The sequence below is a fragment of the Embiotoca jacksoni genome, unplaced genomic scaffold (assembly GCF_022577435.1).
Source record: "Embiotoca jacksoni isolate LCO1_2020_lvr unplaced genomic scaffold, fEmbJac1.0.p SCAF_5, whole genome shotgun sequence".
Classification (NCBI taxonomy): Eukaryota; Metazoa; Chordata; class Actinopteri; family Embiotocidae; genus Embiotoca; species Embiotoca jacksoni.
In genome coordinates, this window is record NW_027185403.1 from 10,120,030 (window position 1) to 10,136,547 (window position 16,518).

Here is a 16,518-nt window from a genome sequence, read left to right on the forward strand (position 1 = left end):
TATGGCTACCTTTGGTGGATATTGTCATGGTAAATCAAAAGAAATGAAAATAAAAGATGACAAATGACAACTCAGAACCATCAGGATAAATCTCACACATGAGGAGTTTTGGCTCACTTAAAAAAAAAAGGTTAAAAGTCTATGCCAAATGCACTGCAAATGTAATCCCACTCTGACTGGGAGAGGCTGCCTGAGCAGGAGGGAAGAGAGGTGAGAGACAGCGAAACTGGTCCCTCTGTTGGAATAAATCGGTAGTACAAGGGTTGGACATGTGACCATCACCCCACTGCCCATCCACACAGGCTTTCTCATTAAGCCAAAGCACTAAAGTATAATCCCATCTCTGAGTGTGTGTGTTTGAGAGAGCGAGGGAGGGAGGGAGGGAGGGAGGGAAGGAGGGCACAGACGTCAGGCTGCAGAGGCAGTCATTTTCTTTATCATTTCCAGTACAGTGACCGCAATGGATAAAGCAAAATATAAAGGCAAGGCACCCTCCAGAGGTGAGACGAGAAAGAGCACCATGAAGGATGCCGACGGTCTCCATCCACTATCTGTAATCGGTACAAGGACAAACCTATACATGTATAGTTAACATCAGATCCACATCACATGCATTTAAAACAACAATTTCAGTGCAAAATGCAATATACATGCAATACATACAAAATGCCAGCAAAATTCAAGTATTCTGTCTCTAAGGCTATTGTTGATCCATAAAAAAGGAGACAATAAACAACTCTAAGGTACCACAATTTACAACATTTTTTTGCTATCTCTCTCAAATGAAGAAAAATCAGCTGAAAACGACTTGTTTAAAACAAAACTCAAATGCAGCTAAAACTACACACGTAAAAGAAAACTGTTGAGTTGTATTAGTATATTGGTTTATCACAGTATGACAGCTGTGTTCTCATACCTTCCTCTCCTCTATGCACAATAACTTATCCAGAACAAAAGTCCCATGGTAACCCCAATCCTTTTACTCAGGTGGACACAGTAAGATGGAGGAGAAGGCATTCTCTCAGTATGTTTGTGCTGATCCCCTGTGTACCTTTCTTTCAAAAATAAAGGGCATGAGGGAACTAAAAGCAGCACAAATCCCTCCCAGTGGGACCCTGCAAGGGTTAAACACTTCCTTGGTTGTCCTGAATTCAGACTGTGCATAAATCAAACAGATTCTTGTTGTGGCACTGAACAAAGCTATCAGGAAACGCAGGCAGGCTTTGGATACTTCCCTCTTAGGATGCCCTGGCTTTATATCCTTGCCGGATGGGAGAGGATGGAACCCGTGGTTCTGAGCATGACAAAGCTTATCTAATGACTGCGAATAACATCCAAATGCCACTAAGAGGGAGCATGGATGGAGGACGGGTTGGTGGGAGTAGGGGACTTGGGGAGTAGGGGAGGGGGGGGGGTTTTGATAAATTCTTCCTTTTATCTGTGACCAATTGTAAGCCTGTGATGTTCTCACTCAGCTGCAGGGCATGTATTTAATGTGGGGTTTTTTTTTGTCCATCTCATCCTCACAAACTCCTGTTTTCTCACTATCTCATCCTCAAGGCTTGAGGCTCGAGTCTGTGCTGCTGTATTAGTGACTTTCTCTAAAACCCTTTTCTATTTTGGAACTGAAGCTCTTATCTCAAACACTTTTCCCTCGATTTTTTTGTTGTTGTTGTTGCTCACTTCCTTTACCCTTTGCCTGACTGGGCATTTCTGCTGAAGATGCTGGACATCTTTGGTCTGCATCTTTTTCTTTGTCTCTCTCTTTGTCTCTATTTCTCTGGTCTCCCACTGTTTCCACACCGCTTCCTTCCTGCCTGCATCTATACAACACATGCTGGGATGGATGTCTGTGTGGGGGCGGGTACATACTGGGAGCTCCCTTGAAACAGACTGGTTCATCATTTCATTACAGCTCAGTCTCCATGGTAACCACAGACAGCAGCACTAACCTCACTGTCACACAAAGGACACACCCTTGTAAGGAAGAATAACAGGAAGTGCTGCATAAGATGTGTGCATGACTGACACAGATAATTTAAGAAGAACAGTAAATTAATTGTATAACTCTGTTGATTTGTCACCTTGTGCCACAACTGAAATGAGGTCATTTCTATGTCAGGCCTTTGCTCCAGTTGTTGAACCCATCTGTATACTCCACCAAAATGACTTGCAGTGAGTGCTTCTGCTGTATGACTGCAATCTATGAACAGGGAAGCACTTAGCTGTGAGCTTCAGCAAGGATAATGTAGTGGAGAATCAATAATTGAATGCAACTCTACACCAGGGGAGGCAGAGTTGGACGTTTTTATTGGAGACTGTGTCGTCATCTTAAGTATACTGACACAACACTAGCTCTCATGATAATTCTTCAATGTAGGCCTATATGTTATTACTTTTATGGTTCTATAACTTCCACAGCGAGCAAATGTGCACCGTGTTATGGCACCAAAAATAAAATTAAAAAAAATCCTGTGACAGAGCGACACAGATACACGATGTTCTGATGGCAGCATGGATAAAAGCCTCTTCACCTCATCCACCCTGGCCTTTATCCCCGCCCGCCCGGTTTAGCTGTGATTGACACTAGGTGTTGTCAGCCCCACCCAGCCGCAGAGCAGGGCAGGAGGGAGAGCTGAGCCGAGCGGAGCTGATACCTCGATCGGTACTGAAACTCCCTCCTGCTGCTGCTGCTGCTGCTGCAACGAGAAGCGGAAAATTACCTGCCCCTCCCCCCTCTCTCTCCTTCACTCACACACATTCACAGAGAGCTGCAGCACACAGAACACATACTGAACCACTTTTACGCAGAGACCGCTCTAGGCATCGTTTTAGGAACCACAGCACGGAGAGCTTGTGCGTATGACAGCGTACAAAAAAAAGAAGAAAGAAGCGACGCAATAAACACAGGTGCAGTCAGATGGCGCATGTACCGGGCTGCCATATTTAAATCGCTGACCCACTTTTAAACCGCACACAACCCATGCTCATCGCCTGCAATATTCAAAGTCTGTTCGAGAGTGCAGAAAGCCGTAGTTCAGTCCTCTTCGCTATGAACCAATCAAACGGACGGAGTTTTGACGGATCAGGCCACGGTTGTTTGTGCTGAACCACTCCCTTAAATGAGGTCATACCGTCTGAATGACACAAAGCATCATACATCCACCGGAGCACAACGTACTTCACCGACAATATTTGAACACATCCCACCAGGTCGGAGCAATGATAACATAACAGCCTCAATAATAATAATAATAATAACAATAATAATAACAATAATAATAATAATAATAAAGCCATAATGTACACGTATACTGGATTTACTGACAATTCAATGGAAATGGAGTAGACAAGGCACATCTGTGCAATACTTGACATGAGCGGATCAGAGCTCTGTACACATATTAGGAAAGTTAATGAAAATATATTGGATCGTGTTTACAGCGCTCTGAGGCTGATAACACACGTGTCTGCAGAGATGGACGCTAATTCCCTGTTAGTTCTCTCAGCTGCTCCCCTTCTCGGAGAGAGTGGAGGATAGGGGGAGGGGAACGCGGTGTGGTAGCACGGAGGACGAGAAGGAGAAAAAGGAATGGGCGTGAAATGAAAACCATGTACATGTCTAGAATTTTCTTTGCAAAAGATGAAGCACCAAGAGTGTGAAAAAGACAAATAAAGGACGTACAACTAGCAGATTTAAAAGCACAAATACAAGAGGATATGAATGTGTAATACAAAAAAAAAAAAAAAAACACATTAGCTACATGTATGTGTTAAGCAGTCTCATTTTGGAGCAGTGAACAAATAGTCAAGAAACTGAAACGTTTCTGTCTATAATTACTTTTCTTTTATAGTGAAAGTAAAAAGATAACACTTTAATATTGCTATTAGGAATAAACTGCATCGGCTTTGAGTTAAGTCCCTGACAGCTGAAGCTATTAAGACAAGTATGTATGACATAAGTTGAAAGCATAAACAGGTTGTGGATAAAAATATAACAACATCAGTCTTTCCAAATAAGCAATTTGCTTTGAATGCAGAGAAATGAGTGCAAAACTGCAGAGAATTAAAGCATGTTAAATAACAAAAGCCAGGAGCAGCTGAGAGAAGTATCTCAGGAGAAACAGGGTTGACTTCAAGAAAACAATGCCAGGCAATATAAAAATGTCTAAACCTGAGACAAGTAAAGGCTCTACAATCTATAATCCACCGGCACAGGTGTTTTCAAAATGCATCCTTTATCATTCTTATACCCCTTTTTTAATAGAAGACACTTGGACATCAACATGGTAACAAAAGCACAAAGGAAAATAATGAATCTAACATTAACCAAATTCTACCTGGCTGCTTTGGTTTCAGGTTGTGCATGCTGGCTCACTGCTACAGCTGACGAGGATACTTGAATATACAGAGCAATCCTAAATATGAGTGGTCTTTCTCCTGCATGTGCTTCTCCTGCTATGAAAGGTCAAATTGTCCACTGAAAATGCACCGAGTTTGGTGACATAACATGACATTAATCCTCTTGCTCCATCCATCTTCAACATGAGTAAGCTGATGTGCAGTACATCAACACCAAAATATGCACAAAATACCAAGAAAACTGGACAGTGAAGGAGAGAGAAAAATGGACAAGAAAATGTCTGATGATCTGTAGACTATAAGAGCAACTGGTTTTGAAAGTTTAATGAGGTTTAAAATGAAGGTGCTTGTTCTTCTGTCTTCAAGAGCTCCAGTTAACATGAGAAAGACACATCTTAGCCTACATTCTGAAATGCAGGACTTTGACAAATTATAAGGCCACGACTGACTAGAGCACAACATCCCATCCAATACATAGCCTTAAAGTGATGTTAGAAATTCATGTGAAGCCATAGAGTGGGATGGTATTCATAATAGATTTATCGTGAAACATATTTACTTCAGGCTGTAGTCTGTCTTCTAGTTTCAGAGACACCGGATTAACACGTCATAAAAAAAAAGTTGGTCATTAGGTCTGTTTACTTGTGGTAGCTCTGAGCTCCCTCCACATGAAAGACGCTGGGTTTGCACTGACCCAAATGTTAATCGCAGGGAACTTCAACACACAAGAGCGCAGGATGAGACAAACTGAAAACGTGGATAAACAACATAAGTCGATGTAAGCGACTTATAAACGGTACAAAATCAAGACTTACTCAGCTGGAGGGCAGACATTTGTGTTGTCATTTGGCGTCAACATCTTACATCTGGTTGCTTCTCCCCTGCTCTCTGTACTCACATATACTACACTCTGATGCAGCCGAACTCCCAATAAAGCTGTTGTTATTTAGCCTACATATTTTTTTTCCTGTTTCTGCTGTCAGACAACACGACGAGTATGAAATAGTGACTAAATCGCGGCTAATTAAGAAAACACGTAAACCGTCACTTCCCAGGCATTTTCGAGCCTCTCCGGGAAGCTAAAATATATGGCTGCAATACAACTCCCATCCACACGGAGCAGCACTGACCCCCATTACGTGAACGAAGAAGTCTTTCCGGTTTTTTTCCCCCCATGGCCTTTAAATAGAATTAATTTTTTTTTTCGCGTGCACCGAGACCAAACAAATTGGATGTTACTTTAACACACCAGTGATGGATGATTTATTTCTTCTGACTTTTTTCTACGACACTCAACTTCTCTGGTAAAGTTGTGTTATCTGTCAGGATTATTTAACTTGACCACGAATATCATGCATGTTCAGGACTCCAAACATTTCTCATAACACCTGCTGCAGCAAAATCATAGTTAAAGCTCTACTTGAATAAGCCGCGTGAGGGTGAGAGCAGTGTTTTTAGTTATACTGCAGAGCGACCGTGAGTGTTTGGGACAGATAGATAAAGTTTGGAGATGTGCGATATCTCGTACAAGTAGTTCCCGTACGTTTAAATACATTTTGGACCCTACATTTTTTTTTTATTTTTTTTTAAATAAGATTCAACTGCTGTGGAGTATTGTCACTGAAAGTTAAATGTTTGGTGAAGTCCTCTTCATTAAGGTTAGTTGACCAAGTGTCTATCCGCTTCTCTAATAATTTCAGACGAGTCTTCCGGGTTCTGAAGAACGGTACAGACCCTGCAGATTTGGAGACGGCTAAAAAGAGAAAGGCCCTTTCTACAGACGCTGCTAAACGCTCCAAACCAAGCAACCCGTCCGTGATGAGCAAGTGAGTGAAAAGCTAAAACCATTACTTGCGTGTGAAAATGTTTGATACTCGTGCTTGATGCTTGAATATGAAGATCATCAGTTGAACATTTGCGCTAACTTTTGGACTCTCTTCATAATGTAATGTAATGGTTTTGTGTGTCTAGCCTTGTACAGTTGTATATGTGTACATGTGGTATGATTGGTATACTAGTGAGTTTTTGCTGGTGTACAACTCATTACCATAACATACCGTCTGGTAGTTTGTATGAACAGAGTGGCCTGGCATGGAGTAAAATTCCCGGTCTGAATTATTGTTTCAGTCCACCCTTGCTAAGTTAACTGTACGAGTTATACTTAAGGGTAATATTAAGCATTCACAACGTCATTCATTTAACCTAGACAGCGTAGAGTTGTTTATAAAGAGCCTTTGGCTGCTAGAAATGCCTGGACTGATACTTCTCATGATATCACACATTTTGACGATTTCACATTTGTTTCTTTAACTTTCTTATGTGTTGATGTATTTTTCTAGTCACAGTTCTATAGTTTCTGATGATGGTTGGCAGCATTACAAAACCCCAGGTTTCGCTATGCTTTGTGCTACAGTCTGGTAGGCGGTGGTGGGAAGTAACTGTAAATTTTACAAGTCTGAAGTACTTGTAGCCTACTTTACTCAAGTAATTCCATTTGATGCTATTTTATACTTCCACTCCACCGCATTTCAGAGTGAAATGTTGTAATGTCTGTTATGACAGCTTTAATTACTTTGAAGATGATGTATTAACACAATGGATAGTGTGACAGGCTTTTGAAATACAACACATTGTTAAAGATTGAACTAATGGTTTACAACCTCCTGACGTCTTACAAAGAGCGTTGTGTAGTTGGCGATTTCTGTAATTTTTCAGGGTTTCATTTCAATAAATGTTTCAAAATCTCATCAAAATTCAAGGACTAGAATAAAAGTCAAAAAACTGAAAAAAAAATGTGTCAGTCAAACCATTGTTTTTTCTTCTTTCCTCTTCCAGTAATAATCTGATGACCCCTTAGATTCATGCTATCCATTCAAATAAAACTCTATATAAAGTAGTTCAAACTACATCCACCTGCAGCAGCTGCAAAACTAACATGCTGCTACACACTGATGCTTCAGTATTTTCTATCTAATTATGTCATATAATAATATATCAGTCAGACGGACCAAACTAGTACTTTTACTTTTGTACTATAACATTTGACGACTAATACTTCTGTACTGTTACTTGGATACAATTTTTCATGCAGTATTTTTACTTCTATTGTAGTATTTCTATGTTGCTATATTGATATCATTTTTCCACCATTGCTGGTGAGATAACTAATGTAACAAAGAAGCACCAAAAGGCCCCTGTGACTTCAGCACCATGGACAGCACTTATACCAAACACAGGCAGAGAGGAGGTGCAAGTAGGCTTGTAGTGACAGAGCAAGGGATTTACAACACAGAGATGATCTATAAAAAAAAGTTACAAAACTTGTAGACTATCGTCTCAACAATACACCTTACCTTTTCTTTATTAGGTAAAGTCTGAGTTCTGGTAAAAGTGTCTCCTCCGTTAATACTGATCAGTTCACCATCTACAGGTGGAAGCGGTGCAGGGAAAACCACTACGTCACTCTTCATCGTGTCTGAGCTGAAACACACGTCATACTGCTGAGTAGATTTGGAGTAAGACCAGCTCCCGTCAGGGTGGGTGGTGATCATTGGGGCGCTGTACCTGCTGAAATTGTCCGTCCTGTGGCATCTGACAGCTATTAAACTGATGAGGCTCAGCAGGAAGATCACTGACACCGACACAATGGCGATCAGCAGATACAGGTTCAGATCCGAGAAGCTGTCCTCCTTTATAGGAACATGTCTGAACTGAGTCTGGATGTCAGCGGTGCTTTCAACCACCACCACATCAATAGACACAGTAGCTGACAGGGAGGGTTCTCCGTTATCAGAAACCAGCACCACCAAGGGGTGAGTTTTCAGGTCATTGTCACTCATTCTCCTCTTAGTCCTGATTTCCCCGGTGCTGGTTCCGATCCTGAACAGGTTGTTTCCTTTGGGCTCAGACAGGTGATAAGAAAGCAGCGCGTTGTATCCAGAGTCTGCGTCTACAGCCCTGATCTTTGCCACAAAGTATCCTGCTTCAGCAGAATAGGGGATGTTCTCACTGTTCACGGAGCCGTGTTCAGAATAGGGCGCCAGAACTGTTGGATTATTATCATTTTCATCCAGAATTAAAACGTTCACAGTCACGTTGCTGCTGAGCGGAGGAACACCAGAGTCTGTGGCCTGAACTTTGAACTGAAATGTTTTTAACTCCTCGTAGTTAAAAGACTGCAGGCTGACTATATCTCCAGTTTCTGAGTTAACATTAATAACTGACCCTATTATGTTATTTTTATTATTGTTATTATTATTAATTACTGAAAATGTTACTTTTGCATTTTCATCTACATCAGGATCATCTACAGTCATAGTATAGATAACAATGCCTACGGGACTGTTTTCTTTGACAAAAATGTTTATCACAGGTTCTTTAAAACGTGGTGCGTTGTCATTGACATCAGAAACGTGGACAGTAATGACGCTTGTACTGGAGAGGGGCGGGAGACCTTCGTCAGTCGCTGTTATTGTTACATTATATTGAGAAAGTCGTTCTCTGTCGAGAGTTCCGTCTACGACTAAAGAGTAATGATTTTTATACGTGTTCTTAATTGTGAATGGCACAGAATTAACAATTTTAACCTGAACAACGCCATTTTTTTCTGCGTCGTAATCTCTCACTGTTATAAGTCCAACCATTGTGTCGACGGCTGCATCCTCCCTCACCACGTTGACTAAAGACGTCACTGATATTTCTGGTGGATTGTCATTAACATCCGTGATTTCAACGAGCACTTTACAATTTGATGCTCTTGGATTTTGCCCTTTGTCTTTCGCTTGGACCCGAATTTCAACTGCTTTGTTTTTTTCGTGGTCCAATTCTCCGTTCACTGTAATCTCCCCCGTTATGGGATTTATAGCAAATTTATCGACATCGTTATCATTGTCTTGGTTTATGAAAGAATACTCTATTTCTCCATTAAGGCCCTCGTCTAAATCGCGAGCATGCACAGAAATGACGGTGGCACCGCGCGCCGTGTTCTCCAGCACCGTGGCTTTGTACAAGGGCTTGTCAAATACTGGGATATTATCATTGACGTCCTGCACATTAACGGTGATATGTAACGTGCCGGATTTAGGAGGTTTTCCTCCGTCTGCAGCTGTCAGAATTAATTTGATCACCGGCTGTTTCTCACGGTCTAAGATTTTATGCAGTGCCATTTCAGCAAACATCGTCGGCTCGCCACCATTCTGCACATCCAGCGTGAAATGTTCATTTTGACTCAGCTTGTAGCCTTTAACTGAATAACTTCCGACATCTGCATCGAACGCCTTTGGGAGGGCAAATTTCTCACCAGGAAAAGCCGACTCGGACACATTCAAAACAATCTCCGGTATTCGAAAAGAGGGTGTATTGTCGTTTATGTCCAAGATTTTAACCTCAAAGCGATACAGATTCAGCGGAGAGTTCACAATGGCTTCCACTTCCAGAGAGCACTTAATATTTCGAGAGCAGAGCTCCTCTCGGTCTATTCTGTCTTTCACCAGAAGCATCCCAGTCTTAACGTTGACCTCCAAATACCTTGTATTAGGTCCTGAAATCTGAAAACCTCGCGTTTCCAGTTCCTCTACAGCTAAATGTAAATCCTTCGCCAGATTTCCCACAGTGGTACCCGGGGTCGATTCCTCCGTGACAGAATACACAATCTGTGCCGCTGCGATACTCCATATGTGAAATACAGGGAACAAATAATACATCCAATGCCGGAAAATATCCCCTTGTTGCATTCTGTCCACAGTCTGCTAAACAAGATAATTCGAAAAATAGATCACTCCAGCGGTAACATTGCTCAACAAAGCCCCTCAACACAATGACCATGTTCTACACTGCTACAAAGAATTATCAACCCTCAGTAAAGGGAGGAGCGTCATACAGAAATAAAACGTGTTTCAGCTCCGTGAGCTGTTAGCGACATCTTGTGGTAATGTTGAAGTCAGAGGGAAGAAAAGATGAAAACACTGAAGTCATGAAATCAGAAGGAGAACATACTGTAGTTTAAAACATTGTGGTCCTGAAATAAGCAGTTCCTCTAGGACATTATGGGAGAAAGGAAAACATTAAATTATTGACAGCTCCACCCTTACCTTTTCTTTATTAGGTAAAGTCTGAGTTCTGTTAAAAGTGTCTCCTCCGTTAATACTGATCAGTTCACCATCTACAGGTGGAAACGGTCCGGGGAAAACCACTACGTCACTCTTCATCGTGTCTGAGCTGAAACACACGTCATACTGCTGAGTAGATTTGGAGTAAGACCAACTCCCGTCAGGGTGGGTGGTGATCATTGGGGCGCTGTACCTGCTGAAATCGTCCGTCCTGTGGCATCTGACAGCTATTAAACTGATGAGGCTCAGCAGGAAGATCACTGACACCGACACAATGGCGATCAGCAGATACAGGTTCAGATCCGAGAAGCTGTCCTCCTTTATAGGAACATGTCTGAACTGAGTCTGGATGTCAGCGGTGCTTTCAACCACCACCACATCAATAGACACAGTAGCTGACAGGGAGGGTTCTCCGTTATCAGAAACCAGCACCACCAAGGGGTGAGTTTTCAGGTCATTGTCACTCATTCTCCTCTTAGTCCTGATTTCCCCGGTGCTGGTTCCGATCCTGAACAGGTTGTTTCCTTTGGGCTCAGACAGGTGATAAGAAAGCAGCGCGTTGTATCCAGAGTCTGCGTCTACAACCCTGATCTTTGCCACAAAGTATCCCGCTTCAGCAGAATAGGGGATGCTCTCACTGTTCACGGAGCCGTGTTCAGAATAGGGCGCCAGAACTGTTGGATTATTATCATTTTCATCCAGAATTAAAACGTTCACAGTCACGTTGCTGCTGAGCGGAGGAACACCAGAGTCTGTGGCCTGAACTTTGAACTGAAACGTTTTTAACTCCTCGTAGTTAAAAGACTGCAGGCTGACTATATCGCCAGTCTCTGAATTTATGTTTACAACAGAAGTTACTGGAATAGTTTTTGAAAAGCCATCTAATAGTGAATATGTTACTTTCGCATTTTCTTCTACGTCAGAGTCACTTGCAGTTATAATGAAGATAGTAACTCCCACTGCACTATTCTCTTTCACATATACATTAATCACAGGATCTGAGAATAGAGGGGCGTTGTCATTCACATCAGAAATATCAACAGTAATAACACTGGTACTGGAAAGAGGCGGCGTGCCTTCATCACTTCCTATGATTGTAACATTATATTGAGAGACACTCTCTCGGTCAAGAGGTCCATCAACTGTTAATGAATAATAATTTTTGTAGTTTAGCTTGAGTTTAAAAGGCACCAGCCCCAGAATATTTGCACTTGTGAGACCATTATTGCCCCCATCTTTGTCAGTCACAGTCACCAAAGCGACAACTGTTCCCACCTCAGCATCCTCTTTAACTGGGCTCATAAGAGACGTGATGATGATTTCAGGTACATTGTCATTAACATCAATCACTTCCACTAACAATTTACCATGCACGCTACGTGAAGGTGTGCCTTTATCTCTTGCCTGTACGCGAATATCATATGCTGTATTCTCTTCGTAGTCTACTTCACCCATGACAGTTATTTCCCCTGTGTCTGGGTTAATTGAGAACAGGGCTTTAGGATTGAAATTTCCTCTTTCAATTAATGAATACACGATTTCACTATTTATGCCCTCATCCAAATCTGTAGCACTTACAGTCAATATAGAGGTCTGAAACGGAGCGTTTTCAATGACCTGTGCCTTATACAGAGGTTGACTAAATACCGGAGCATTGTCGTTTATATCCATAACTTGTACAATTATCTTTAATGTTCCTGATCGGGCAGGTTTTCCTCCGTCCAGAGCAGTTAAAATGAGATCGATAACAGACGTTTTCTCTCTGTCTACGGATTTTTGCAGCACTAACTCGGCAGACTCACTGTGCTGTCCGCCGCTCTGTACGTCCAGTGAGAAATACTCATTTGGGCTCAGCTTGTAGCTTTTTACCGAGTTACTGCCCGTGTCTGCGTCGTTCGCTATCGGGAGTAGATACCTCTCCCCGGTAGAAGAAGACTCTGATATATTCAAAATCATCTCCTTTTCACGAAAAGACGGTGCATTGTCGTTCACGTCAGTAATCTGAACCTCTATGCGATGCAGATTCACTGGATGACTCAGAATGGCTTCTATATTGACAGAACATTTTACCGTATTTGGACAGAGTTCTTCACGATCGATTCGGTCACAGACGTATAGCGCACCCGTCTTTAAATCCACGTCAAAATATTTCTTAGAATTCCCCGAGATGATTCGCAAATCCCGTTTTTCCAGTTCGTGAACGTTGATGTTTAAATCCTTAGCGAGATTTCCCACCACCGTTCCTTTGTCAACCTCCTCGGAAACGGAGAACGAAAGCTGCGCTGCAGACGCGTCACACAAACAAAGCAAAGCTATTATTTGTATCCAAATTGTCCCTCTTCCTCCTCCGCGTCCCATCGTTGCCACACAGTGAAAGAAATAATCATTTCTGAACATATCCACACGAGGTGAGTGACAGACGAAGCGCTTTCTGTCTTGTGACCATTTGTGTATTTTCTGACTAAGCACTGGTGGACTATGCGTGGCACGGAGAGGAGGAGTCAGTTAACAAAAAAAGGAGCCACGCAGCTATCTGTGGTCTCCAGCGACACCAGCTGTAATCTTGTTGCTAATTTAGAAAGGCAATCATATTATTTTATAACTGTGGGAAATACAAAATACGTATATTTTTGCGGAAGGTCAAAGCGACACAAACACAAATTTAAGTTAGAAAGTATATCAAACCTCATCCATTCGTAAAAGCAGTTTCTGATGTGTAAGGGAGCACTATGCAAGTTGTGTTTGCCAAACCAAAACATATTAGAGAAGTGATAAACTGTAAAACATCTACTTCGACAAAAGCCAGGCAGAGTTCAGCACCATAGACAGCGCCCTGGCTGGTGAACAGTTTGACTGAGATCTCACTCGAAGTCTCTGCTTAAAATAGTGTCATTCAGCAACACTTCAAAGAATATTCCACCTAAATTCTCCAACATCACGAGTGATTTGCTTTTCTCTAAAAAGGTGAGGTTATTAATAAATTGCATTTGTATTCCCCAAGGTAGGCAACTACTTTGATCATGCTGCTTTCTCATCAGTAAAGATATGTACAATATCCATCAGAAAAAACAGCAAATGTTGAAAATATCCCAAATCTTATAATGTGTTGTACTAATGTGTCTTTCAGAAACAGAATGATGCAATAATCAGAGACAGACAATTCGGAAGTTACAGCTAACTCACCTTCTCTTGGTTGGGTAAAGTCTGAGTTCTGTTAAAAGTGTCTCCTCCGTTAATACTGATCAGTTCACCATCTATAGGTGGAAACGGTCCGGGGAAAACCACTACGTCACTCTTCATCGTGTCTGAGCTGAAACACACGTCATACTGCTGAGTAGATTTGGAGTAAGACCAGCTCCCGTCAGGGTGGGTGGTGATCATTGGGGCGCTGTACCTGCTGAAATCATCCGTCCTGTGGCATCTGACAGCTATTAAACTGATGAGGCTCAGCAGGAAGATCACTGACACCGACACAATGGCGATCAGCAGATACAGGTTCAGATCCGAGAAGCTGTCCTCCTTTATAGGAACATGTCTGAACTGAGTCTGGATGTCAGCGGTGCTTTCAACCACCACCACATCAATAGACACAGTAGCTGACAGGGAGGGTTCTCCGTTATCAGAAACCAGCACCACCAAGGGGTGAGTTTTCAGGTCATTGTCACTCATTCTCCTCTTAGTCCTGATTTCCCCGGTGCTGGTTCCGATCCTGAACAGGTTGTTTCCTTTGGGCTCAGACAGGTGATAAGAAAGCAGCGCGTTGTATCCAGAGTCTGCGTCTACAACCCTGATCTTTGCCACAAAGTATCCCGCTTCAGCAGAATAGGGGATGTTCTCACTGTTCATGGAGCCGTGTTCAGAATAGGGCGCCAGAACTGTTGGATTATTATCATTTTCATCCAGAATTAAAACGTTCACAGTCACGTTACTGCTGAGCGGAGGAACACCAGAGTCTGTGGCCTGAACTTTGAACTGAAACGTTTTTAACTCCTCGTAGTTAAACGATTGTAGGCTGACTATATCTCCTGTCTCTGAGTTGATGTTTATAAATGATGTTATAGGGATTGTTTTTGAATCACCTTGTAACGAATATGTTACTTTAGCGTTTTCATTTATGTCCGGATCTATTGCAGTTATGGCATAGAGACTAGCTCCAACCGGACTGTTTTCTTTTACATAAATATTAAACACGGGTTCAAGGAAACGGGGCGCGTTGTCATTGACATCAGAAACCTGAACATTAATAACGCTGGTGCTGGACAGAGACGGAGTGCCTTCATCATTAGCTGCAATAGTGATATTATAATGAGACCATGCTTCCCTATCAAGAGGCCCGTCTACAATTAACGAGTAGTAATTTTTATAATTTGAATTTAGCTTAAAAGGCGTAGAGCCAACAAGTTTACAGCGAGTGAGGCCGTTTTTACCTCCATCTTTATCAGTCACTGTTACTAAAGCGACAACGCTTCCTACGTCAGCATCTTCTCTAACGGGGTTCATGAGTGACGTTACCACAATTTCTGGGGTATTGTCGTTCACGTCGACTACCTCTACTAATAGCTTCCCATTTGCACTCCGAGGCGACGAGCCTTTGTCTCTTGCTTGAACATGAATTTCATATGCCGACTGTGCTTCGTAATCTAACTTCGCGTCAACTGTGATCTCACCAGTGTCTACATTTATAAAGAACACATCAGCAGGGTTGAAGTTTCCACGCTTCACAAAGGAGTACACCACCCTGCCGTTGTCTCCTTCGTCTAAATCTGTGGCATTAAGTTGAATAACTAATGATCCGGGTGTAGCATTTTCATTCACACGTGCCTTATAAAGTGTCTTGCTAAACGACGGTGTGTTATCGTTGACATCTAGGACATTAACATGTATCTGTACAGTTCCAGTGTTTGGAGGTTTCCCTCCATCCACGGCGGTTAGTGTTAGTTTAATAACAGCTTGTTTTTCTCTATCCAAAGCTTTGAGCAGCACTAATTCAGCAGATGCACTATGTTCTGCACCGCTCTGTACATCAAGGGAGAAGTAATCATTTGGACTCAGCCTGTACGTCTTTACTGAATTGCTGCCTGTATCTGCATCAAGAGCGAGGGGAAGCAGGAAATGTTCGCCCGTGGGTGAAGATTCAGAAATGTTAAGTGAAAACGAATTCTCAACGAAGGAAGGTGCGTTGTCATTTAAATCAACAATCACCACCTCGATGCGACGGAGCACCATAGGATTACTCAGTATGGCCTCTAAGTTTAGCGTGCATTTTATTGTGTTTGGGCAAAGCTCCTCTCGATCTATTCTCTCATTAACATAAAGATCCCCCGTTTTAAAATTAGCCTCGAAATATTTCTTACTGTTCCCAGACACGATATTTAAATTCTTCGTTTGCAGATCTCGAACGTTGACATTTAAATCCTTTGCGAGGTTCCCGACCACCGTCCCTTTGTCCACCTCCTCAGAAACGGAGTAGGATATCTGAGCAACTGTCCAGCCAGATAAAAACAGGAGGATGAGCGAACACAGGCTTTCATTATTCCTTCCACTGCCCATCGCTGCTTTCAAATACAGTGACGCGATACAAATTATGTTTATCCATAAAACGCCGCTCGATCGGCCAACATTTTAAATCCCATCCACTCCTGTCCTCCGCTTTGTATCACCATTCGTCTTCCTTGTACAAAAGCAATCGCAGTCTCCTGACGCTTCACGCGGAAGGGAGGAGACTGGAAACACCGACCTCACAAAAACATGTGGTCATGGGCGACCCCACGCGTTAAAACCGGGATATGAAAATTGTTTAAAAGTTGGGTACCGCCCCTCCTGTTTGGGTCATATTCAACATGAGCAATATATTTTACTTTGACATGTTAAATGGTCTAAGTATGCGTAAACAAATGATTTCAAAACCGGAAAAGCTTGTGCTAAATAGTCACAAGTTATTGCAGTTAAATTACAGGGATCTGTAAAAGCAAACTAAAAATAGTGTAATAGGAAAAAAACATAACATTTGGTAGAAACATGCGTTTAAGGAAAATATCCTCCATTATTC

General features: G+C 42.2%; 1 protein-coding gene across 32 annotated transcripts in view; it reads right to left on the reverse strand.

Annotated features, from left to right (window-relative positions):
• The window catches only part of LOC138211026 (protocadherin alpha-C2-like), a 222,628-nt gene that overhangs the window by 25,608 nt on the left and 180,502 nt on the right, over positions 1-16,518 (reverse strand). The window contains exon 1 of one of the 32 annotated variants that reach the window (XM_069170554.1): positions 13,653-16,227. The exons of 30 other annotated variants lie outside the window; for them this stretch is intronic. In XM_069170554.1, coding sequence (XP_069026655.1) covers positions 13,653-16,019 — 2,367 coding nt within the window. In that variant the 5' untranslated portion in view covers positions 16,020-16,227. Of the gene's footprint in view, positions 1-7,715; positions 10,165-13,652; positions 16,228-16,518 lie in introns of those variants that run through there. One more of the 32 variants, XM_069170545.1, reaches the window with a different exon arrangement.